General features: G+C 28.3%; 1 protein-coding gene across 2 annotated transcripts in view; it reads left to right on the forward strand.

Annotated features, from left to right (window-relative positions):
* LOC107438659 (protein O-mannosyl-transferase TMTC2) overlaps positions 1-25,005 on the forward strand; it is a 392,194-nt gene that overhangs the window by 349,792 nt on the left and 17,397 nt on the right. For both annotated transcript variants that reach the window (XM_071187375.2, XM_021146497.4), the window contains 8 exons: positions 4,591-5,173; positions 10,753-11,761; positions 15,055-15,169; positions 16,918-17,003; positions 22,701-22,762; positions 23,457-23,579; positions 23,771-23,849; positions 24,222-24,343. In XM_071187375.2, the coding sequence (XP_071043476.1) occupies positions 4,591-5,173; positions 10,753-11,761; positions 15,055-15,169; positions 16,918-17,003; positions 22,701-22,762; positions 23,457-23,579; positions 23,771-23,849; positions 24,222-24,343 (2,179 nt within the window). The remainder of the gene's footprint in view (positions 1-4,590; positions 5,174-10,752; positions 11,762-15,054; positions 15,170-16,917; positions 17,004-22,700; positions 22,763-23,456; positions 23,580-23,770; positions 23,850-24,221; positions 24,344-25,005) is intronic.

Below are 25,005 nucleotides of genomic sequence, written 5' to 3' on the forward strand. Positions count from 1 at the left end.
ATATATATATATATATATATATATATATATATATATATATATATACATATGTATACATATATATATATATACATATATATACATATATATATATACATATATATATAATAAATAAATAAATACAAGAAAACACGAAGAAAGTTAAGAAAAACAATAAGTTTCATTTATTGCGCTTAAGCTGCAAGTAAACAGAACTCATTAGATAAGTTCAAAATGAAGAATAAAACAAAGAAAAATTATAGACATATGAAGAAAAAGTAAAAAAATGACAAACAACAGTTTATTAAAGAAAACGAAAAATGAAAGGTTAGTTAAAAAACCGGAAAAAAGATATAATCTTTTCCTCAGCCCACACGATTATATCCGCAAAACAGAGTGCTTTCTGATATTGTATCAATAAAGCCAAAGCAAAATATATTAATACAATAGTGTGAGGAGCACTCAAAAAAAATTTTTTATAAAAATAACAACAAATAAAATAGATCACAAAAAGTAAAAATAACATGTAAAAACAGATAATAAAATAAAAAGAAAAAACATTAAAAAGGGGGACTATAAGGCGAGTAGCAAAATCAGATCAACTTACACGAACGGATATTTTCAAGAATGATTTAAAAATGTTTTCGCAGAAAGATTGCCAGATTACAAAATATGAAAACAAAAGATGAAAACAAAAGCGCAAATTGAGTGTAACAAGAGAGTTTTAAAGTGTCGTTCTTACTGCACTGCTGAAGTGATTTGTCATTCTCAGTTTTGATTTGTTAGTTACCAAGTCAAAACTTCTTCAAAAAACCAAATCAAAAAACTTCTTCAAACCAAATCAATTCTTCATTTTGAACTTATATATATATATATATATATATATATATATATATATATATATATATATATATATATGTGTGTGTGTGAGAGAGAGAGAGAGAGAGACATGTTCGTTTGCTGCCGACAGTACCCCAGGGGTCGTCGTATGATTCTCAAACAACTTGTAAAAGGAGAGTTAGGAAGCTTTATGTAGTTGTAGCCACAATGACACATCATGACGTACATGACACTCTTTAAAAATGTATTAAGATGTAGCGAAATAAGCAAAAAGTAAAATTCAAATTACCGGTCTCCTGAATAAGCTAATTGGACCATATTTTCCTATTTGCAACCATTTGTATTATTGAAATTAGAAATTAGTATGGCATGATGCAGCCAGTACATGAAGCTCCCTTACTGTCCCTAAACTAGGGTTACATCTAAAATGGTAGTAGAGTCAAAGAATATATAATGTGAGAATATACAACTCACTTATATATTCTTTGGTAGAGCATCCTTCTACGATCCCGGAGATCCTTGGTTTGAATACTTTCGGCAGCAAAATGACATTTTTTCTTCAATATCACTTTTGAGACTACGCATTTTTCTCAAACATTAGTATACGCTGTTTCAATTTTGAATGCATAGGGTTTTCAAATTGGTATACATTTGTATCGGGGATATTTTGTCACATTTTTGCTCAATTTTGAGAAACTCTTTTTTAGAGTGTATGTTTAATAGTTTTGGAAAGCTGCCTATATTCTGGTATTGTTAGACTTCATTCAGCAGGAAGATCCATTGGTAGAGTAAAACACAGTTTTTACAGTCATAAATTTTATGGGCTAGGTGTTTTAAATGAGTACTTTAAAAGGTCATATTAAAATTTTTTTTTTTATCTATTTCAAAATCTGATCAATCATTCAAAAAATTTTATAAACCTAACTAAAATGCTCAAGGCTTGTCTAAACTATTTTGCCATAAAAAATGTATGAGATGGTATCGTTGTCCAGATCTCGAAAGAAATGTTAATATGCTTTGGCAATTAAAAATTCGTTTAAACTTAATTTGTTTTTACACTTATATATGTAGATCATATCTGTCAATTTTTACGCTCTTCAAAGACCAAAGGGTAATGAAACGAAATTTGAATTGGTATTGTAAGCAAACATTTCATTGACATTTTGCTCCTTCATCAAGACACGCAATGATGAGTAGTAGATTTTCAATATATATGTTTAAACTATTTAAACATAACGATAGTCAAAACCATTTTAAGTCAAATTTATAAACACAAAAATCCAGTTTGAATGCATGAAAGTGGCTGCGAGATTGATTTTAAAAATAGCATTTTCCAGAAGATCCAGAAGAGTTGACAGGTTTTGTATATATGTACATTAGCGAAATTTATGCTGTAATTATTATTTAAAAGCGCATTTTTTTCGGACTTTACATTAACTCATCTTGCAGCTGTTTATTATTTTTAACACCTTTAAAATTTCAACTTTTCGTTAAATTATGTTGTCTTTTTAGAATAGCTGCGCATACACTCTAAAAAATTCAGAATTAATTTGGCTCCATCTCCATAAAATCTATTTCACTGTAAGATATTGTACCGTAAATTTTACAGTAATATTTATTTAATTAGAGTGATCAGTAATTTTTATGGAAATTATAACTGTAAAAATAACGGTATATCAGGTTTTTTGTCCTATAATTGTACGGGAAAAAATTGATTTTACGGAAAAAGTACCGGCACCCTAAGTGCAGGTAATTTTTACTGTAGAATCCGTATTTTTATCCGTATTCTTTGTTTTGTATCGTAAAATTTGCACTTTTTACCATTATTTGAATTGGATTCTTTTACAATGTATAAGATAAAAGTGTAAAAAAGGAATTGTTTGAACTCCAACCAATTCAGTAGTGACGCTGCGGGAATAAATCCCAAAAAGAAAATTTAATTAGTTTTTAGAAGCCAAAACTTATTTTTTCTAAAATTGTTGGTATGCTTACAACATTTGATTACCTTCACGTCTTTTTCCCCGAATTAAATTTTACAAACTGATATAATGGTCATTTTCTGGTAGGACTTCTGATGATCTTTATATATATTTCGCCAAATATAGCCCTTTCCTATGACTCGCTTACGAAAGATACTCAGTCTCTATAGAAATAATATGGATGTGCGTGACTTTTTTTGACAATGAGTATATTGATACTTTTCTTCTGCTTGCTCCTCAGCCTGAAGTAACGAACAGAACACTTTATACCGGAACTTCGTGATCTGAGTTACAATTACTTTTCATGTGATTTCACCCCTTCTTTGCTTTTAGTCTTAGAATATCTATTTCTGTTTCTATTTCTTGGAATTCAATCTATGTAGAAAGTTACCGTGCTCTTTTATTTATGAAATATATTACTGAATGAGTTTAGGTGGAAATAATAGGGGTTACTTCTTTTACAATGTAAAAGGAAACAATAATTATCACCATGTAATAATTGAAATATGTATAGCTCGTATATGTTTAGACATTGAAATTTCTTACTAACTGTCAAAGAACGATTTAGAAAACACCATAACGAATATAAGATGTTGATTAAAAAAATATTACATACACTAGAATCTTTAACTCTACTCACTTACTCTCACTAACAACGCAACTCTTATAAAAAAATAAGGTGTTTTTGAGATTGTTTTGAGGTTGGCACTTGTAAAAAAATACACATAGGAAGAAAATGAGGTTGTGTTTTGTACCAAAATAGCCTCAATAATAAACCTCAATTTAAACTTTATTTACACCTCATAAAATCAACCTCATATAGAACTTCACAATACTTTTGGTTGAGATTGGGTGAAATTATTCACACCTCAAATATACTTATTTGCTTGAAATGCAGAAAAAAAAAACACGTATATGTCAAAAAGAACCACTCTAAAGCTGGCTGCTCTAAACTAGATTTCCCTTGGCTGACAAACAACCTCAAGAGTGAATGAAACAACTTCCTTAGGAGTTTGATCTTTTATGTTTGTTTTTGAAGTCAACTTCAGTCAACTTAGTTTTTGAAATCAACATATTTAAAATAAACTTAAAATCAACCTTGAAATCTCAAAACAACCTCAAAAACACTTTAATTTTTTGCATTTGAATTAAATAACTCCCAAAACTATTTAAAAATTAAAAGAAGATATCGACTCTTAAGCATAAGCAAGCTTTGACTCCAAGAAATTATAGTTTCATAGCAATTAATTTTCCCTTTATACCGAAATGTCTTTTAAAAAAAACTATTTCATAACTCCAGAATTAATTCAAAATTTAAACGTTAACATAAGAGTATTTTTTTGCAAACAATTACAATTCTGATACTAGTGGTTTTCACTAAAGTGAAATAATGTTTATAATCAACCTAGATATAATATCACTCCACGTAACATTTCGTAATTTTCCGCTCCACGTAACAAAAATGCGGATAACTTCCATAAAAAAGTCCGTCATGAAAGCTAGTCTGTCCCAATGCTTGATCCAGGAGTTCCCTCGACTTTTGGTTGGGCTCAAAATTACAAGGCTATGGAGTTGAATACTGATAGGCTTAAACTCAGAATCGGATCTCTATTCATCTCCGGTTATAAAATAAAATAAAAGCTTTCATGATGACAGACAAGAAATGTGTGACAGCATATCTCTTCCAACATTTTTGCTATCAGCACTTTATGAACTAAATTTGTTTAAATTAACGTGTAAACGTTATAAGCCTAAGTATTTAACTTTTTGAACAAATGTTTTTTTTTTCTAGCCGAGCCATCAAGACAAATCAAGACCTACTGCCTACAACGCCTTTCTCCTCTCTGTTCAAGAACGACTTCTGGGGCACTCCTTTAACACACAGTGGATCTCATAAATCTTACAGGCCATTATGTGTCCTAACATTTCGCTTGAATCATTGGTTAGGTGGATTCGATCCATGGGGTTACCACCTCATTAATGTACTCTTACACGCTCTCGTATCAATACTATTTACTAAGCTTGCTTCGTCGTTGTTTTTCAAAAATCCTGTACCAACTGTGGTGGCTGGTTTACTGTTTGCTGCTCATCCTATTCATACAGAAGCGGTAGCAGGCATTGTTGGAAGAGCAGACGTTGGAGCTTGTCTCTTCTTTTTGATTTGTCTCATGCTTTATATAAAATACTGTGAATATAGAAGTTGTTCAGAACTATGCACACGCCGTTGGTTTTTTCTATATTCTTCATTGATCTGTGCAGCATTATCTATGCTAACAAAAGAACACGGAGTCACTGTCCTTGGTGTCTGCGTAACATATGAACTCTTTATACATCAAAGGGTACCTTTGAAAGAGCTTATACAGGTGCCATTTCAGGTAAGTTTCTCATTTTATTTCGTTTCTTGAAATACTACAGTAATATCTGTACTATAATTTTGTGATATATATCGGCCTAAACCATAATTTGCTACAAAAATTTAACATATTGGTTTTCGTATATGGTTTTCGTACATATTGGACAATAATATCGTGAAATACTCCTTGACTAATACAGTTGTACAGAGTTTTATGTAACAACTTACTAAAGTGTTGAAGCTTTAAATGGCAGTAAAAATTTATGCTCACTGAGACAAAAGTATGGTCAAAATTGTCAGAATATGATAAAATTTACCTTGTTTCTAGCCTTATGGGAACACCATTAACTTGGTAATTTTAACCGAAGTACTTTGGTAATGATACTGGTGAATTTAACAATAAATATGGTTTTATAATCTGTGATAAAATATGGTATATGTGGTAAAATTTGATAATTTTGTCATGATATCTTAGAACATAGCATAAAAATCATTAATTTGGTTATATATACTTTTCAATTTCGTAATTTTTGCTAAGGCTTAATGAGAACACTAATTGATAACCATTACCATAAGAAAGGAAAAATTACCAAACTATCGATTTAAATACCGTGCATTTTAGTTTTACAATCAAAATTATGGCTTTTTTTACAGGCAATATCATTGCTATGGAGTTCAGTAATTTTCCAGAATTTATTATCTGTGTATGTTGAAAATCACTTATTTTGAGTCTTCACCAAATTTTGATAGCTTTTTTAAAAAAAAAATGTGTTTTAAAAAAATGAGCAACATACTTTCTGACCTATATTATTTATCCAAAAACAGCTATTTTGGTATTATTTTATCCCAGACTAGTCATTGACCAAAGAATTTTTCTCTCGAGCATACATTTATATATACTCGAAATTACTATATACTCTCTGCTTAGATATCATACTATTAACTCTCTATTTACATATTATACCATAAACTCTCTATTTAAATGAGTAATATAGGAAGCCTTAGAAAATCTGTCTTAATAAAACAAGTCTGGAAAAATCCTCTGAAATTGAGAATGAATCATCTTTCACAAATCAAGAGTAGAAAGCGTTTTCAAACAAATAATCAATTCGCCTTCTCAAGGTTTATTTTAGATTTTATGGTCATCAAGATTTATTTGCGCAGGCATTTATATACTTTCTTTAAGCGAAAGTTGGCTTGATCATTAAATATTCAACGCTAACAAAATGTTGCATTTAAAATCCTGGACAAAGCTAGAATGAAGAAAAGGCAAAAACAAAGTTTACAGTGAAATTTTTAAAAAATATTTTTTTTTGTTACGTTTTTAGCATGCCTTCTTTCAGTCTTAAAGGAAACAAGCTTGGCATACTAATATTTTTACTATGTTAAAAAAGGATTAATTAGTCAACCTTTCAATGTCAACCAAATGAAGATACAACGTTTGTCGCAAAGTTGCCTGGTATTTGGGAACTTTCTTCATATTTCTTAAAAGAAACTGAGAAATAAAGTCTTGATTTTGTTCTAAAATTAAAGAAAGAACATGTAAAACTGAGCACCATCCTTCGAAGGTTTGATCCGAGATAAATTCAACATATTTTGTTACTCTTTTTTCATTAAATCTTAAGAGAATTTTACGTGCATAAAATGTTCCAATTCAGTAGATATTCCTAAAGTAATTATAGCAAAAACAATTTTCCAAAAAAATATGCTAATAAAGGAGAAATAATTAAGATTTTAATTTCTTATTGCTAACTATGCGACAAAGTCACTAGGGATCTTCATAATCTTGGGATTTTAGTAGAAAGGGAACATATCTTGATCGCTGTTAATTGCTAGGATGAGATTACTAAGATGTGAAAAGAAGACAATTGCAAAAAAAAAAAAAGAACGCTAAAGAGAAAATGGTTGCTATGCTTCCATAATTAACGGAAAAATAAGATTTCACGTGAAATAGAATCTGTAAGTTGCGAGAAGCATTTCATTAGATGTTACACATTTTATGTAACTAGAATTAATATTTAATTCTGAAAAAACAGAAAAGTAATTTTGTTGTAATTATTCGTGATACATAATGTGAAATTTTTTTTAAAAAAATTCAGATAAGCGACACAAATTTATTCTATTTTTTTTAAAGAAGTAGGATTTATCAAAACATAGTAAATCGTTCTTTCTTTAAAAATTTTTTTTATTGTCATTGAAAAATTTGAGATAAGTTTTTGCTTCTAAAAAATAATGTGTTAATAATCCTGTCCTATCTCAAAGGAAAAAGCATTCATTGTTCTCATAGTCATGATCTTGACTGCTGGGCTATTATTACCCTTTTGAAAAAAAAAGATTATTTTTTTATTAATATCATGTTGCTTTCAAAATAAACAAACTGTTTGTCGGTTTGCATTTACTACAAATGCTAACCAATAGTTTCCTTCTCTTTAAAAATCATCTTTTGTTTAGATAAAGAGCATACCATCTAATTCGGATTCTCCATAAATGTTCCGGTTTTCAATTCGCTCTACAGAATTACAAAATCACTTTTAATTGTATAAATTCTCCATTTTTTTACCTTTGTTTTCAGCACTTCTTTTCTTTTACTTTGTGAGCATACCTTTAATTTTAACAACGTTTTAATTTTTTCCTTTTTAAATTTAGGAAAAAAAATCTCGTCAAAATGAGTTACTTTTCTGATGCAGGAACAATCGTTTTTGTACTTGTATAAGCTTTGAATGTTCATCCTTGTTCAAGGAAGCATCGTGTAGAATATAATTTGTGTTAGCTCGTTTAAATTTTGGGAGAAATTAACTTCAACAACAGTTAAATGTTTCATTTTGAGTTTTAATACTGATACGTAAACTTATGTCCATTACTGTGAAAAACTGACGAAAAATATCTATGAAAACATCAATAAAGTAACTTCAGGTTAGTATCTCTGAACATGACTTAAACTATTCTGAATGTAATTCTAGCCCATCGAACGTTAAGCATCTAAGAAAGCTTGAACAAATTCGTCTCTAGACATAATGTTTTTCAATTAAGTCTGAAAATTTCATTATGTATGAATAGTGCTCAAAAAAATAACCTTAATAACTTTTGATTTTCTGATCGGACTTCCACAAAGGAAGGTGACGTTTTAATGTTTCAATGATCTAGTCATAAATATGCAAGTTGATTTGGGCAGATGATATTTTAAATTACAAAATAAGAGTCACAAGCGTTCTTTCGCTGAGTAAGCATACTTCTTCGACTGATTTGAATGCTTGACTCTCAACCACAAACTGAACAACATCTTCTTTTTTTTCAATTACCTTCTTTTGCATTGACATTCGTCATTTGAGCATTAGAAGGTAAATTGTGTTGGCCTACTTTCAGAAGGCACCATATTAGGCTTGCCAACGTTACCCCCACATTCGTGCAGAGAAAAGGAAAGAACAGCCATGTCTCTGAGCGAGATTCGAACCCGGGACCTTTTTGACATGAGGTCAGCTCCCTGACCCCAGGTCAGAAAGGTCCTCATACATGTGGGTCGGCACCTGAAAAGTATATTTGCAATAGAAAAGCCAGGAGATCGTCAATGTTTATTTTACTTTTATTTATTCAGTTATATCTTTGAAATTCAGAGATAATAACTTTTCGTGGCAGATTTTTTAATTTTATAAGTATAATCTGCACAAATAAATTCAGGTTAGACCCTTGACTCATTGAGATTACATATTAGCACATGCAAATCTGATCATTCAAACAAAAGTTATCAAGTTCCACCATACTCGAGGTTGGTAAAATGGCTATCAAATCTGGTCAAACGTGTATATGGTTATGAGATTGGAGAAATATATTTTAATTCTTTCAAAGCCAAATCTGACTCTCTATTCAAAGAGTCACGTGTTTTAAATTTGCATTATAGTGTTTTTCATTTTTATTCATCTAATTTAGGATTGCTTCGTTAAACACATTTGTTTTAACAGCCTAATTTCCCAATCTTATATTTATACACGAATTGTATTTTTAAACAATGTGTCTCCAGTAAAAGAATGCAATTATAACAAGTAAAATCCCTTAAGGTATCAATCATGTTTTCTGCACACAAGCTCATATTAATTAATAATTACTTCAAATTAAACGTAAATTCCTTAAAGCATTTTACGCAATTTAATTGCTTTTACTAATTGCAATCGTAGAGTTCTTAAAAAATAATTATTGAAATATGTAATTATTGAAGTTTATGATAATCTCAGAGTGAAATTAAGACTACATTGCCTTAAAATAGCAAAATCATTAAAAATTTATATATTCTCGGAAATATATTCAATATAATTTCGAGTGTATTCCCTAAATACTCGATGAGGAATTGGAAAACGACAAAGTAATTTTTATTTTGTAACTGGTTTCGCATTTAAATTTAAAATATTCTTCGTTAATTAAATCACTTTAAAAATATATTTCTTACTTTCACAATGATTTATTTTATTTATTTAGTATTTTCAGCATATTGGGAAAAATAATTATGTTTTTCATACAATCAACAAAAATTTAAAATTTATGCATTTTTCTAAGAATCAAACTTAAAAAATCGGTTGTTTTATAACTTTAATAATATATAATGCATTAAAAATCACATTACATTTTAAAGTCTCTGTTGAATAAAAAGCAAAAGAATTTTATTTATGAAATATTTAAGGCAAAATTTCTAGAGTCTGGGCATTTGTATATTTTATTAATTGCGTTTAGGCAATGAACTAAAGCCTTAAACCAAATTTCAGGTATTGCTATTTGTTATTATTATATTACCCCATTTAACTGATAAGAAATGATTTTTTTAAAAAAGCTTATTGAGATAAATATTGGGTGGATAATCTGCACTGCCGCAAAATTTATTCAATTTTATATGTAACTCTTTTAGATTAAGTTAATATCGTTCAAACTTTTTAAGCAATTGCCAAAAAAAGGTACCCTAAATATTTTAAGTTCACTAAATCAAATTTTTATGCAATAAATGCTAGTCTTAATAGCTTAAAGGGTTAACCTGAAATAGGCTCAGTATTTAATACTAACATTTAATTTAGTTACGAAATCATACAAAAGCATATTTCCCCTGAATAAAAATACTTTTTTACGATGATTTGACCATTAAAATATGAAAGGTAATCACTTGCAGGAATTTGGAAATATGGCTTCAATAGTTTAGTTAGTTTATACGTATGAATGCATTTTATCTAATGCATTCGAAGTTAAAATAATTAGCAATCAATTGTTCCACGTATTTTAAATTAACCATATTTAAAATGCAATATATCCCTATAACTTTTTATGCAGTATCCATTCTACCTAATATACTTCGATCAACTAAATATTTCTTTTTTCAACTTGATTTTTTTTAAAAAATACGAAAAGAACTTATGAATTCCGAAGCATATCCTCATTTATTGCAAAGTAAGCGCGTCCTTCATTATAAAATGGTGTACAGTATGCTTTGAAATTTATATGCAACTTTATTAATCTTTTATTAAATTGTATGTAATGAAAACACAAAGCACAATCTAAATGAAATAGTTCGAAAGTGAGTTGATAATTTTATTATTATAACATATTGTTTTGTTTCTTTTATTATAGAAACGGTACCAAAGTATGCGAGAAGGTTTGCTGCATTTATTTGCGGCAGGGATTACATTGCTGGGCTTAAGATTGCATTTAATGGGCAGCAAAGCACCTGATTTTGCCCCTGCTGATAACCCTGCAGCTGACAGTGACAGTTTACTGACTCGAACACTAACTTTCTTATTTTTACCCGCTTTCAATTTCTGGATGTTGCTTTTTCCACGGTGGCTGAGTTTTGACTGGTCAATGGAAGCCATTCCTCTTCTAACAACAATTTGGGACGTTCGCAATATCTTCAGCATTGCATTTTATGGAAGCTTAATAACTTTACTTTTCTGGCTAGTAAAAGCATACAATAAGCGTTGTCAGTACAGTGCCTCTTGCTGGTCAATGGTTAATGGTGGAAGTTACCATCACATGACATCTCCGCATTGTACAGTTTCAGCTAACGGAGATTCCACAGGACAGTGTCCTTGCGTCAATCTAACACAAAAAATTGCTTATACTTTAGCATCCAACAACTCACACCACAAATCACGTGGAAAATATTCAAGCAATGGTCATCATTCATACACCAATGGGCATAGAATATCGAACGGAAATGGCTACCACTCTAATGGTCATAATGGAATGGGTCAAATTAATGATGGATGGTATGAAGGATTTAATCATATCCACGCTTTATCAACTAGGTCAGCTTTTACTGGCCCAGCTGATCTCGTGACTTTGTCGCTGGCATTACTTATTCTTCCATTCATACCTGCTACGAATTTATTTTTCTATGTTGGATTTGTTGTGGCAGAAAGAGTGCTGTACATTCCAAGTATGGGTTTTTGTTTATTAGTTGCGCAAGGAATAGATAATATCTACAGAAGGCAAGAATCATCCTTAAGAAAGAAACTGGTTCTAGTTGGAGTCAGCATTCTTATGCTTGTTTTGTCGGCAAGAACGATTATTAGAAACAAAGATTGGCTTAATGAAGAGAATCTTTATAGATCAGGAATACCAGTTAATCCACCTAAAGGTAATTTTAATCTTTATTTTTATTTTTTAGTATTTAATACAATTTAAATTTTAGTCATGTTCGCTTTTATTATAATCATCATGCATTCACTATAATACTATGAATATATAATCTTTGTTTGAAACAATTTTTTCAGACTTACAAATCAAATAGTAGATATTAGAAGGCATTTCAATTTTCGTACAGGCTGTCACATTTTTGTGAGATTTATTACTAAGTACATGCGTAATATATGTGTAATATATGCTGTTATATCATAGTATAATTGCAACTTATTATGTACGGTGCGCAAAATAAAAATCTGACCACCCCGATTAAATTTAGATCTAATGATTGGACCTTCACATTCGAGGACTCAATCTTAATGATTAGAGTGGGAGATCAACTATGCTAATTAGTCAGAGGTTGTCGGGCTACCGATGCGGGGTTGCCATCCTCTCTGCAGAGAATCAAAATTGCGATGGCATGTCTTCGGATCATCCTCAGGGATGCTTCCCAGACCGTCGCCAATAGCCCATTGTGCAGCTCTAGTGCGACTCAAATGAACTATAACAGCTAATTAGTCAGTGCAGACAATATTTTAAGTTAAGAACTCAAACACAAAAACATATTTTCTCTGAATAAACATACATTTTTTTCGACGGATGCGGATTTCTGACTTGCAAAATATAGGAGGGTAGCCGCAATCTGGGAAGTGAATCGAAAACTTTTTGTGCACAATTAGAAAATTCGTTTATCCAAAGATAATTTGGTGCAAAATATAATTTTTAATAAATATTTATTAATTTCTATTACTTTATTTAATAATAGTTGAAAAAATTTTTAATTGTAAGGTATACAAAATTTTGCATCTTTGTAAATAATGTAATTTTACTTGGCAAAATACAAAATTTAAGCGAAATCGGTTCAATACTTCCTTAGAAATCAAATTTGAAAAGCATGACTTTTTTAAAGCTGAATTTTTCAGAAACTGTTCATCCAATTTCGCTCAAACTTTGTATTTTACCATGTAAAATTGCATTCATTAAAATCCTGTAAAATATCTGATCATTAGATCAAAAGTTATTTAGGCTGGTCAGTTTTTTATTTTGCTCACTGCACGCAACTTTTATTCTAATTCAGGTCCTTTTGAAAATCTATAGTTTTCAGTTTATTACTTTTCTTAGTTTCAGAGACTGGCAAAACAATGCATTTAAGCTTTTTTTAAAGTCATTTAATTAAAATAATAAGTAAAATCAATTACTTTTGAGCTACTTTTTATATAATGGTTAGCTAAATATTCCTTTCATCGCATAAAGATTAAATTAAATATCAATTTAGTTTCTTATCTATCAACTCCAAAGCTTATAAAAATGAAATTGCATGAAAAATAAGTGCAGCGTATTTTTGCAATTTCAGTAATGTAATGTTAATACCATCGTATCAGTAATGCAAGAACATTTATCCTTTAATGGCGTTGTTTCAAAATTAATTACTTTCATTTTAAAGTTATTAAAGGATTTTAAAAGAGACAGTCGGATACTCTTTATCCATTTTATATATATTTAAGACTTGCAACAAGCATTAATATCGAAGCAATATCCCAATATTAACTCTCCTTAAGCTTAGGCATATTTATTTTTAATGAGTTGTACCCATGTTACTAACCCTGATATTAAATGGAAGAGATAGATCGGTCCAAACAAATATCAATAAAAGGATGTATTAAAAGAGTATGAATTTTTCTGGTTTATTGATAGAAATTGCACTCGCTGGACTCTAAGTAAGCCATTGAAGCAATGAAGGAGTTTGAAGATTTTATTAAAGTGCATTTTTTACTAATATGCAGAAAAAGAAACTTACTCATAGCTTTTAAAACAATAATTACAATTACGGAAATATATTTCCTTATTTTATTTTAAGGTTTATTTTAAGGTTTTATTTTAGTCGTAAAAAATTTTTATTCCGCGTACGCGGATTAATTATAATGCAGTTAAAAGAGTGAAGAATCTCGGTTGAATCCCCAGTTCTATACAAGAAGTGATCCAGCACTGAGAAAAAAAAGTTAAAACTACCAGAATATGATAAAATTCATCATGCCTCTGAATCTATGGAAACACAAGAAAACACGATAATTTTGACCACTATGGTAATGAATTTTGCTAAAATCAACATTACAATATCGCTTTATTATCGACAAGTTCGATAGTAAGCGTGGTAAAATTTGGTAGCTTTTTCATGTTTCCTTAGAGCATGGCAAAAAACCATTTATTCGGTTAAATTTACTTTTTAATTATGTATTTTTACTAAATGTGTGGTAATAAGAGTTATGATTTTGAAAACCAGAGTTTTCAGTAAACCGTTGCGATCTAAACAAAAAAATTACCAAATGAATGAGTCAAATGCTGTATATTTTAGTTTTATTACCAAATTATTATTATTTAGTTTTATTACCAAATTATTATTACCAATATATTAGTTTTTTTTTTAACCAGAAATGTTATTAACATATGAGTAGTGTTTGTTATTTTACCAGAATTTATTTTTTCTCCGTGAGGATTCCTTACGCCATGGACTCCATATTTAGTTTAAAACGATGAGGTTATGGAAAAAACTTAAAAGTCCAAAGCCGTATGCATTGATTGACTGTCTATTAACATGGTAAACTAAAATATAAAATGAAAATAGTTATAAAATGTAGATGATAAAGAGTTGCATCATTGGAACGAGTATGTCTAGTAGTGATGCTTTCACACAAGATTATGTGATCGGATATTTTCAGTTCGTAGCTTTGAAGGCTCAATTGTAAAGTTTTAAAGAAAAGTAAAACTGCTGACCATTTTACCTTTCCTTAAAACAAGACTTAATTACTTTTTAAAACCAGAAATTAAAAAAAAATGCGGTGTTTTATTTATTCATCATTGGCATTTGGTTAAATAAATTTTCATAAAATTTAGACGATTTTTTTGCCTTTTAAATTTATTCAGCTCCTAATTTATCATACCTATTTATCAATTTATGTTTGAGTATTAAAGCGAAAAAAAACTGTAACAAATAATCTTTACTTATTCATAAACTTCATAATTTTTAAATTAATGAAGGAAGAAGTTGAATTCATTTTGAGAAACACTAATTAAGCCATCAATATATTACATTCAAAAAATGAAAAGAATTATTTATGAATTTATAGGTGATTAACAAATTTAAAACAGACATGTATTGTGTTAATTTCTCTCACTTTAGGAAGCAAATACATAAGTTAATAAAAAATATGCATCTCTTTTTAATATTAATTTATAATTTTATATTTTCAGCTTATGGAAATTTGGCTAACATTTTAAGTGGGCGTGGAGAGAAGGAAGAAGCGGAATGGGCCTATAAAAAAGCTCTGACTTATCGCTCAAATATGGCAGATGTTCGTTACAATTTGTAAGTACTTCAACATTAAAGATCCTTCTTCAATCTTTAAAAGTATTTTATTCTTTAAATTGCTATATTTTTATTCTCTTATGGGTATCATAACGAATTTTTTTGTTGAATTCATGGTAATAGGTTTAAGGTTTAACTCTGCTCTTTAATCTTATAGATGATAGAGAAATTAGCATATGTTTCTAAATGAAGTATTTGATAAAAATATAAGTAAAATGGGGATACACTGGGAGCAAATTTTTTGTTGCATTTATACAAATGCTTGATTTCGCCTAATTCGGGTGTGAGGATTTCAAATTTAAAATTAGTTTTCTTCCCAAAAGATACAGATTTTTTTAAATGGCCTTCTTAGTCTATTTTTCGTCAAAATGCACAAGTTTAAAAACACTTTATATAACAAAGGGATGGCATAAATGTAGCGATAAACTTGTAGGGGAATTAACGCGCATCATCAAGATTAAAATTGCATATGAGCCCATACCATTATAAGTCGGCATATGCGGCTAGAGGCACTTTCTCCATTATGATCTGCTCAGAAGCACGCGAAAAAACTATTCATAATAATTGGGAATCGCGTCTAGCAGCTTATGACGACATATTCAGGCATGGGTTCCTATGAAATTTTAATACTTATGATGTGCCCTTCCTCCCCTAAAAGTTTCTCGCACCATTTATGCTCCCCCTTGTTGTATATAACATTTTTAAACTTGTATATTTTGACAGAAAATAGACTAAAAATGTCATTAAAAAAATGTTGCTAGGAGAGAGAAGCCGATTGAAATTTCTAAATCAGCGATTCAAAAGTTGATAAGATCTATTCAAATTCTTATGCAACAGAAAGCGAAAAAGATTTTTCCTCAGTGTAATGAATAAACTCGAATTACAGTCATCGTGGTCATTCGTTTTATTTGAATTTTAAAAAAAAAAAATTAACACTTGTGTCAACTGAGTTGTATTAGTATGAATAGGGGAAAATAATAATGCCAAGACTTTTATTTATTGTAATTATTATTGAAGATATAGTGAAATTATTATTGAAGATGTAGTGCAATTATTTCTTATATACTGTTCCGACGATATTGCTTTAATAATTGAATTGATAGAATAGCAGTATTTTTTTAAATATTTTATTTTTTGCAAGTAATTGACTTATGCGTGTTTTCATTTTCGGATCTTTTTCTCAGTTGGCTATTATATTATTCGATGGGTAAACAAGTAATATAGATTTTATAACAGATTATAGTTTATTATTAAAATCTATTATAAATTCTAATATTTATATATTAATACCATTAAATTAGTATTAATTACATATTTTTCATTATTAGTTATAGAAATTTATTGCATTGAATATGTTTTTATTGCAATAAATCTAAAACCATTGAACTGAATGCAATATTAACAAGCAGCATTCACTTGTGTTACAGATAAGAAAAAATTTTAAAAAATTTATATTTTAGACTTCCTCATTTTTAAGTTGGTCTCCCACTTTCTTAAAGCTGCAGAGTGCGTGATATTTAAAGCCAATGAGAAATAAATCAGTCACTTAACTACTTTTACGTTCATATTAAATTTTTTTTTTGCATATTTGATTAATGTGAAAGAAAAAATATTATTTAGATAGCCATTAAACTATCTTAAAATGTCAAAATTTTTTAAAGTTTAATATGACATAATTGGTGGTATAAAGATATGAAGAACGATATATAACTTAGTTTTGATTTCTGTTATGCATTTTTTATATTTAGAGGGATACTTCTTCAAGAACAAGGAAGGTATGAAGAAGCACTTTACAGTTATAAACTGGCAATTCAGTTTAGACCACGTTTGGCAAGTGAGTTGTTTTATATTATATAAACGTTTGATAAAAGAAGCAAAATAAGTTTGAATACTTCAAAACTGAGAATTGTTTTTAAATATCATGCTTCCTCATGGATGGTGTTTTCAAAATAAATGTAAACAACAACAATTTCGAGCTCTTGACCCGCTCTACTTCTGGTTAGAAAGTATACAGCTGCTTATTACAGCTAATTTTGCTGGGCGATATTTTTGAACAGATAATTTTGTTTTTAATAAAAGAAATAAATTATATAATTTTTGAGCTCAGATCTGTTGCATTTCATAAGATATTAATGATATTAAGTAATTCTGGTAAGTTTGAAGGGAAAAATTGTTTAAAATATTAATGGATGTATTGTTGAAAAAAAGGTGACATGGTTGTTATATTTAGAAAGAACTCGCTCTCTTGGCTGTTCTGATTTGGCTCTTTTTTACTTGTTTATTACTGTTTGTTCTTGCTGCAAGCCGTGCACCATCATGCGTTAGTGTTAGCGTAATGTTCAAGCAGTGAAATTAAAATCATTTTACAAATCATCATTAAGGTTTAAATTTCTAAGTTGCTATATTGTTGACAAGGTTAGAAGAGTTTTATAACGATTTTTTTTTTCAAATGACGATTCTTTTTTTAAACGCAAATAATAAATCAGGTTCAAAATACAAGTATGCAAGAAATACTAGCCAAATGGCTTCAAAATATTGAGCCAAATGGCTTCAAAATATAGCGGAAACAGTAACAGGGAAGTATATGCAATAAAGAACTTGCAGTGCCCTCTAGTGTAGCAAGAACCATCCAATAATATTTCTATAATTCTAATGATCACCTTTTGTCATATTTTTATACATCAGATTTTAATTGAATTCTGATCAAATAAAAAATACATAAATAAAGCGAAAAAAAAAACATTTCTTCCTAAATGTTTTAATTTGTGAAATAAATATCACTTATTTATTGTTTTTTAATACCACTGTAATAATTTATTTAATGATATTTACACACTGAAAATAAATATTTCTTTTTTTTTTAATTCTCTAAAATGAAATTTATTCTATAGATGTGATGATCACTCATTTTACAATTAAAAATACTTATTTTGCTGTGAATATAACGGGTAGCTTTTAAAATTTACTATAAATTTTGTGAAATGATAATTAAAAAAGCTAATAGTTGAATTTTTGAAAGCATGTAAAGAAACAACATCCCATACTTAATACTCATTATTTATTTTATATGAAATCATTTACCTAATTTAATGATAAAATTTGATAACTAATATCTTTTAATTCATAAGGAGAGTTTTAGTCTGATTGAAGGTAAGTTTTATTTTAAATAATTCTTATTTTGTATGAAAACGTGGTAAAAAAGTCTCCATTTGAAATTTTTACGGAGTTCTAGCAAACAACTTAAATACATTGTCAAATGTTTTTCTTTTCTATAAACTATACAATTACTCAATCCATTATTCTGTATAACTAATTTATTAAAGTTGAACCGTGTATTTTTACTCAACTTCTTATAGCTTGCAATTTTTTATAAGAATACATTAAATAACTATTTAATTAAAAGTGTATGTAATTTTTTTTTCTCTGGTTCCACTCTATATCAGTAAAAGAAGGGAAAAAAACGTTTTGACTGTTTAGGTTTGTGGCAAAACGAAATAGTTTGTATCTTATTGCTTTAGATATATTTTTACTTGGAGTCTTGAATTACTTTCGTTTTCATACAAATTTGTAAAACGCCGCAGGCCATGGATAGCAAAGACTTAAACTAACAAAGTTTGTATTGAAAAAGTATCCATGATAGATATTGACTCAAGTTTTCTCTTTTTTAAATTATTTATTGTAAAAATACTACGATAAATTTTGAATAAGAATTCAATTTCTAAGTGGAAAAAAGGTAGGTTTTAAGATATCAATGAACTACTTCGTTTAAGCCACAACTTATATTAACTTACTCAAATCCAATTGATTAATTTTTATTCACAATTTTTTTTCCATTTTTCTTACCTTTAAGTTACTTGGTTTCTTTTCTTCCTTTTTTTGTCTTCTTAAAATTTTAGTTGATTTTCGTATAGTTCAAATCATCATTCAACATCACTAAACCTTTAAAAATTTGAAAAATGAAGTTATCAATTTATTAGATAAGGAGAAATAGCTCTTAACAAGTTTATTTTCGTTTATTTGAGAGCATCATTTAACGACACTAAACCTTTAGAAAAATTGAAAAATAATGTTCTCACTTTATTAGATAAGAAAAATAGTGCTTAGTAAATTTGAGAAATTGCATGGATTTTTTTTTCAAAAATATAAAGTAATAAATTATATGGTTAGTAATTTAATACAAAGCAATTGCTTTTTTTTAGATTTCTTAAAATTTACTTTAATTATTGTTTGAATTGATAAATGCAAATTATTGCTTTAATGTAATGTTCTCTTAATGGAAATTATGCAAAAACAAAGATAATTATCAAAATAAAAAATCAGACAACTATAGAGAACTTTTAAAAAATGCTGATAGTCGAATTGTATTGGTATAATTTTGTCAAGAAAAGGATCAATAAAAAATCTATAATAACACCTACTACTCTCTTAGAAGTAAAATTCGCACTTTGGACCATTCAGCAATCCTTGAGCTATATTTCGTTCATTTCGAGAATCATTTCGTAAAAAAATCACGCAGTTTGTGACGAAACGCGAACTCTCAAATATATGACGAAAATGTTTCCTCATCTCGAAACCAAATCATAGTGAATTGTGAGAGATTATCTACTAGACTGACGAACTTAGAAAAAAAAAGGGTGGGAGGAGACTAGCCCATCGAAACAAAGAGACGGAGCAAACCGATCGGACTCTGTAGTAGAGGTCAAGGAGTTGATTTTCAACCAGAAAGGTCTTGGGTTCAAACCCCTCTTAGGGTCTGAATGTAATTTTTTTCTATGCTCTATCTGTTCTTCTTGTGTTGTTTATATGATATTGATTCTCCTATACGGATCCCAAGAAAAAATATTATTAGAAAAGTTAGGTACATCAGACGATTTGAGTTAACTTTTTTTTTTTAAGAGAATCACGAAAGAAATATTTCTTTAATTTTGACAAAAATAGTTTCCTCGAAGACGTTACGACATTTATTTCGTCTCTTTGAGGAAATTTTCGCTCGGAGCATATTAAAACAAGCAGGTTTTTTTTAATTTTTTTTTTTAAAAATGTGAGTTTCGTGAAATTTGAGTATCCATTTTTTACAGTGAATATTTATGCCAATCTACTTGGGTGACGACCTGGTATTTTACGTGTGTCGAGATACACGTTATTAGTCATAAAAATAAAATAAAAATATTTAAAAAGAATATTAAGAATTTCCCCTCCTTCTTTTATACTTTGTTAGTGGAGTTTGGTAGAAAGAAAAAATGTCTTTTAAGAATTGACGATAAAAAGCTCTCTTTATTATTATAATTACTCATATTCTTTTAAGTTTACAATAAAGATTTTTTATAATTGCCAAAAAAATAGATTAACTTATGTAGCACCCATAGTTGCTGTTTTTTGAATAAAAAAAACTTTTTTTTATTTTACTTCACATATTTATTAGTTTTTGAAGAATTATAGTTCCTTTTCTATACGTTCCTTTTTATTAAAAGTAAAAAAAAAAAATTAAAACAAATAGTTTCTTGATTAAAAACTCTGCCGAACTGAAATACTTTTTTTTTAATTCGCATAGAACTGAAGTATTTTTAATGATGAAAACTGTGTATGAATAGCTACTATAGACTATGGTTCTTTACAAAACTACCAAAAAAATTCTTGAGCGCAAATTTTTTTTTCTTTTATTTTTTGTTGCCTCTCACAAATTTGAAAAAAGGTGGATTAAACTGTTTTTGCAAGCACAGGCCTCTCCTACAAAAGGCTTTAATTCATGACTAATGCAATTTAATGGTTTCCTGAGCCTTTTCTTTTAAATTTGAATTAAAATTTAAATATTTCTTTTTTCTCTCCTCCAATTCTTTCAGTTGTAATAAGTTTTTTTTAAACAAACCAAATGAATCTTTGAAAATAATGAGCACCATTGCTTCATTAAAAAAGTCTATGATAGCCAAAACAATCAAAATTTCTGACTATCATAAGCAGTTTTTTGATACTATTTATAAAATATAATAGCTCTAATTATTGCTCTAAAGAAATCTTTTATATAATGCTTATAACTTCGAATTAGATGTTATTTAAGTTAATTTCTGCTGATTTTTTTAAAGTTTTAATGATACAGTTCATAATATTATAAATGTTTTCTTAATTGTAACCTAATTTGCCCTGATAATTTCATTAAAAAACTCCTAATTTATAGTTTTAATTATTCTGGTTTTCCATTCTGGCGGTTCTAGCGGAACATACTTACATGTGTCTTTTTTTTTTCTTGATACTTCAATTATTTGACCTGTAATAAAAAGTAAAATATCTATCGCAGACTATGTGCGTTATTTTATTTGAAATAAAGTGTATTAAATTTAAAGAAAATGTATTTAGTAATTAATTAAATGTAAATAAAATTTATATAGAAATTAATGAAGCTTAGAAAATATTTTTTAATAAATAGTCTAATGAAGGCCGTGTTTATTATCATGAAATAGAGATTGTTAGGAACCAATCATATTTTGAAAATATATTTGTTAATAGTTTCTTTAGGGAAAGAGAGCTTATAATTCATTTTGAAAAAAATAAAGAATTGAAATGTGTTTCATTGAACATTTGAAATCAAGTAATATGTTTTTAAAATTTTCCTCGAAAAACATTAAAACAAGAAGCTGTTATAATCGGAGCTATATTAAAGCATAGTCAGACCGGGTGCTTACTTAGGGTTACAAACATTAACTTACTTAATAGAATAATAATGTAAACCTTAAATCGTTACTTTAAAGGTCAAGATAAATGTAAAAGACTCTGAAAAGTGTTTTGAACTCCACTTTATCAATTTATTGTCCACTTTTTTTAAGTTTATTTAACTTTTATGATTTCTGTTAGTTAACGACTATGCCAGCAAGATCTTATAACAAGATAAAACTAAATTTTCTTATTTTAAAATTTCATTAAAATTAGAATAATTAATTTGGATTATTTTCAAGATTCCACAACTAGTTGAAAAAAAATTATTAACGTTTTTGTCTTTTTGATTTACTTAGGCTATAGTTATAATGATCTAAACCATTTTCACAATTGAAATTGTTATCGATTTAACTTGACATATTTTGCGACAGAAACGCAAAAATCATCTCAAAAATTAAAAAATAAAAAATCTCAACTGATATCCTGACTAAGCTATTGAGGCTTATATTTTGTGGATTGCATCGAGTGTTATACAACTTAAGGTGTGCTTACTAACTGAATGTATATTTTTAAGAACCAAATTATTGTTTGCACTAATTAGTTAATATTTTTGAGGTATTTTCTAAGAACAATTTTTTTTCTAATTCCAAGATTCATAATTTCAGCTCCTGGGACAAAATCAAATAAATCGTTTGTAGATTATAATAATCTGTTCGTTTTCTTATTCTTATCCTTCTTCCCCTATTATAAAACAAACAATATTAATTACATATAATTAGAGATTTATTCTACCCTTATAATTTCTTACCGATAGCTGATTTTTTTAAAATTAAAAGTCAGAAGATGAGTAAGAAAAATTGACATACTTTAACTTTTGTTTTAGTGGCACATTTAAATATGGGTCTTGTACTGGGAATCATGGGAAGAAAAGAAGAAGCGGCAGACGTAAGTATAAATTTATATTGAATGAAATAAACCAAATTAGATTCGATTAACTGGTATTAAAAATTAAAAGGTAATTTACATTAACATTCATTAGTAATGCTACGTTTGTCGATCTCCTAGTTTATGAGGTAGGTACTCAATCATTCAAAACGGAGATAAACAAATTTTTTTTAAAAATTCAACTGATTTATTTCTTACGATAGGATATTAAATAAAAAAATTTACAACAATCTCGTATCTCATACAAAAATTATTTAAATATATATACTTCAAGAATAACAATTGCACTATTAACTGCTTAATTAATAATTTAATTTGTCAAAAGAAATATGCGAATGTTGCCTCTATTTGTTAAGTATTGGATGCAGCAAACTTATAACAATTAATTAACTTGCACATAATTTAATTAATGTAACAAAGTTACAAGAATTTGCAATGCATAACATAAATAAAAAAATGTAGAGATAAGTCAGATTAGCGAAAATTGCTTGGTTACGCTATAACATATTGAAGCTTAAGGTCACATTTAATTTTAGTTACTATAATTTTCCCTATGTTGTATTTGGAAAAAAAACTTATCCGCTAAGATAAGATGAAATAAATGCGAATATTTTTAACTTTCAGGTAAAAATTAAAAATATATCTTATAATTATACATTTTAAGCATCTAACTGATTTTGAAAAACAATTTCAGGTGTATAGACATTGTGCTGAATTAGATAGTGCAGGTCTTAAAGATCCAAAAATGCATGAAAGCACAAGGATTTCAGCCCTCTTTAATCTCGGAAGGTTATATGCAGATGATGGAAAATATGAAGTAAGATTTCATAATTAAACGTTTTATTTTTTTCATATAAAACTACAACATTCGTGTAGATAAATTTGGTTTAATTTACACATTCTGTGAATTGTAAAACAATTTAATTATTAAGTGGAAAATTTGCCTTTGCAAAATTTTAATTGAAGTTTTTTTCTATTAATTTACCTAAATTTTCTTTTGAATTCCAGACAGCTGTTAGGGTATACCATGAAGCAGTTAGAAAAATGCCGGAACATTATCAGCCACAGTCTCTTTATAATATGATGGGTAAGAAATATTTAAATTATTTTTTCCGTATCTTAGCAAAAACTTTGGAACGAAATAGCTCAACTTAAAAATCCCAAAAATGTTTAAACAAAACACTATTTAACAAAAGAACTTTGATTAAATCTCAATGATTGCTTTTAAAAATTTCAAATATTTAATTCGGGTTAATAGGAACGATTTTTGTGATTCATTATTTAAACATGATAGAGAATGTCTCATAACATAATCATCTTGAATTGATAGTGGATGTAGTCGCATTTTTTCTAATGTAAAAAAGTATATTTAATTTGAAAGTATTAAGTATATTAAGAATATTCGGTATCTGTCTTATTAGAATTTGTAACAGCATTTCTGAATTTTTAATGCCTACAGGTGAAGCTTACTTCAAGATGGGAGATTTCGTGAATGCTGAACTTTGGTATCGGGAAGCTTTAAGATCTAAACCAGACCACATACCAGCACATCTTACATACGCCAAACTTCTATCTAAATGGGTAAGTGAATTGAACACATAAAATGAAAATAAAACAAAGCTCTAATGTGCTTAGCTTAATTAATTACCACATCTTAATGTTACAGATATTCAATAGTAATAGTACAAAAATATTAAACAAAATGATATTCATCATCTTTAGAAAATGAGTTTACATCCTTGATTTGGGATTACTGTAATTATTTTTTTAAATTTTAATTTTAAGAACTATTCAATGTTTCGTGCTAAAATATTAAAAAAAATAATTGATTATGTGTCTCATAAACCCGTGGAAAGTTTATAAAGTCGTAAAAATTTGAGTTAAAAAGTTATAAGTTTCTTTTCCTTCCTTTTGGTAAAGAAAATATTATTTATCTAGGAAGCTGCATTCTTGTTAATTCCCCGTGATCTACAACTCAGAATCGTATGACGTGCAAAGTTCATTTTTTTCATAAAAAACAGATTTCAATTAAAATAATTAAAATTTCATGTTTTTCAAAAGGGGATCGAGCAGTATTTATTTAGGCCGTGAATTCGGATGCCTGAAAACTTGTGGTGAAATTGTTGTCTATCTGAAAGTTCATGGCTAGTATGTAAAATACAAACGCAGGTTGTCATTTTTGAGTTTTGAATAGGATTAGCAAATAGGAAAGGATTGAATAGGATTAGAAAATAGGAAAGGAT

Source organism: Parasteatoda tepidariorum, chromosome 11 (genome assembly GCF_982258835.1).
Source record: "Parasteatoda tepidariorum strain Cologne lab strain chromosome 11, Ptep-v5.0, whole genome shotgun sequence".
NCBI lineage: Eukaryota > Metazoa > Arthropoda > Arachnida > Araneae > Theridiidae > Parasteatoda > Parasteatoda tepidariorum.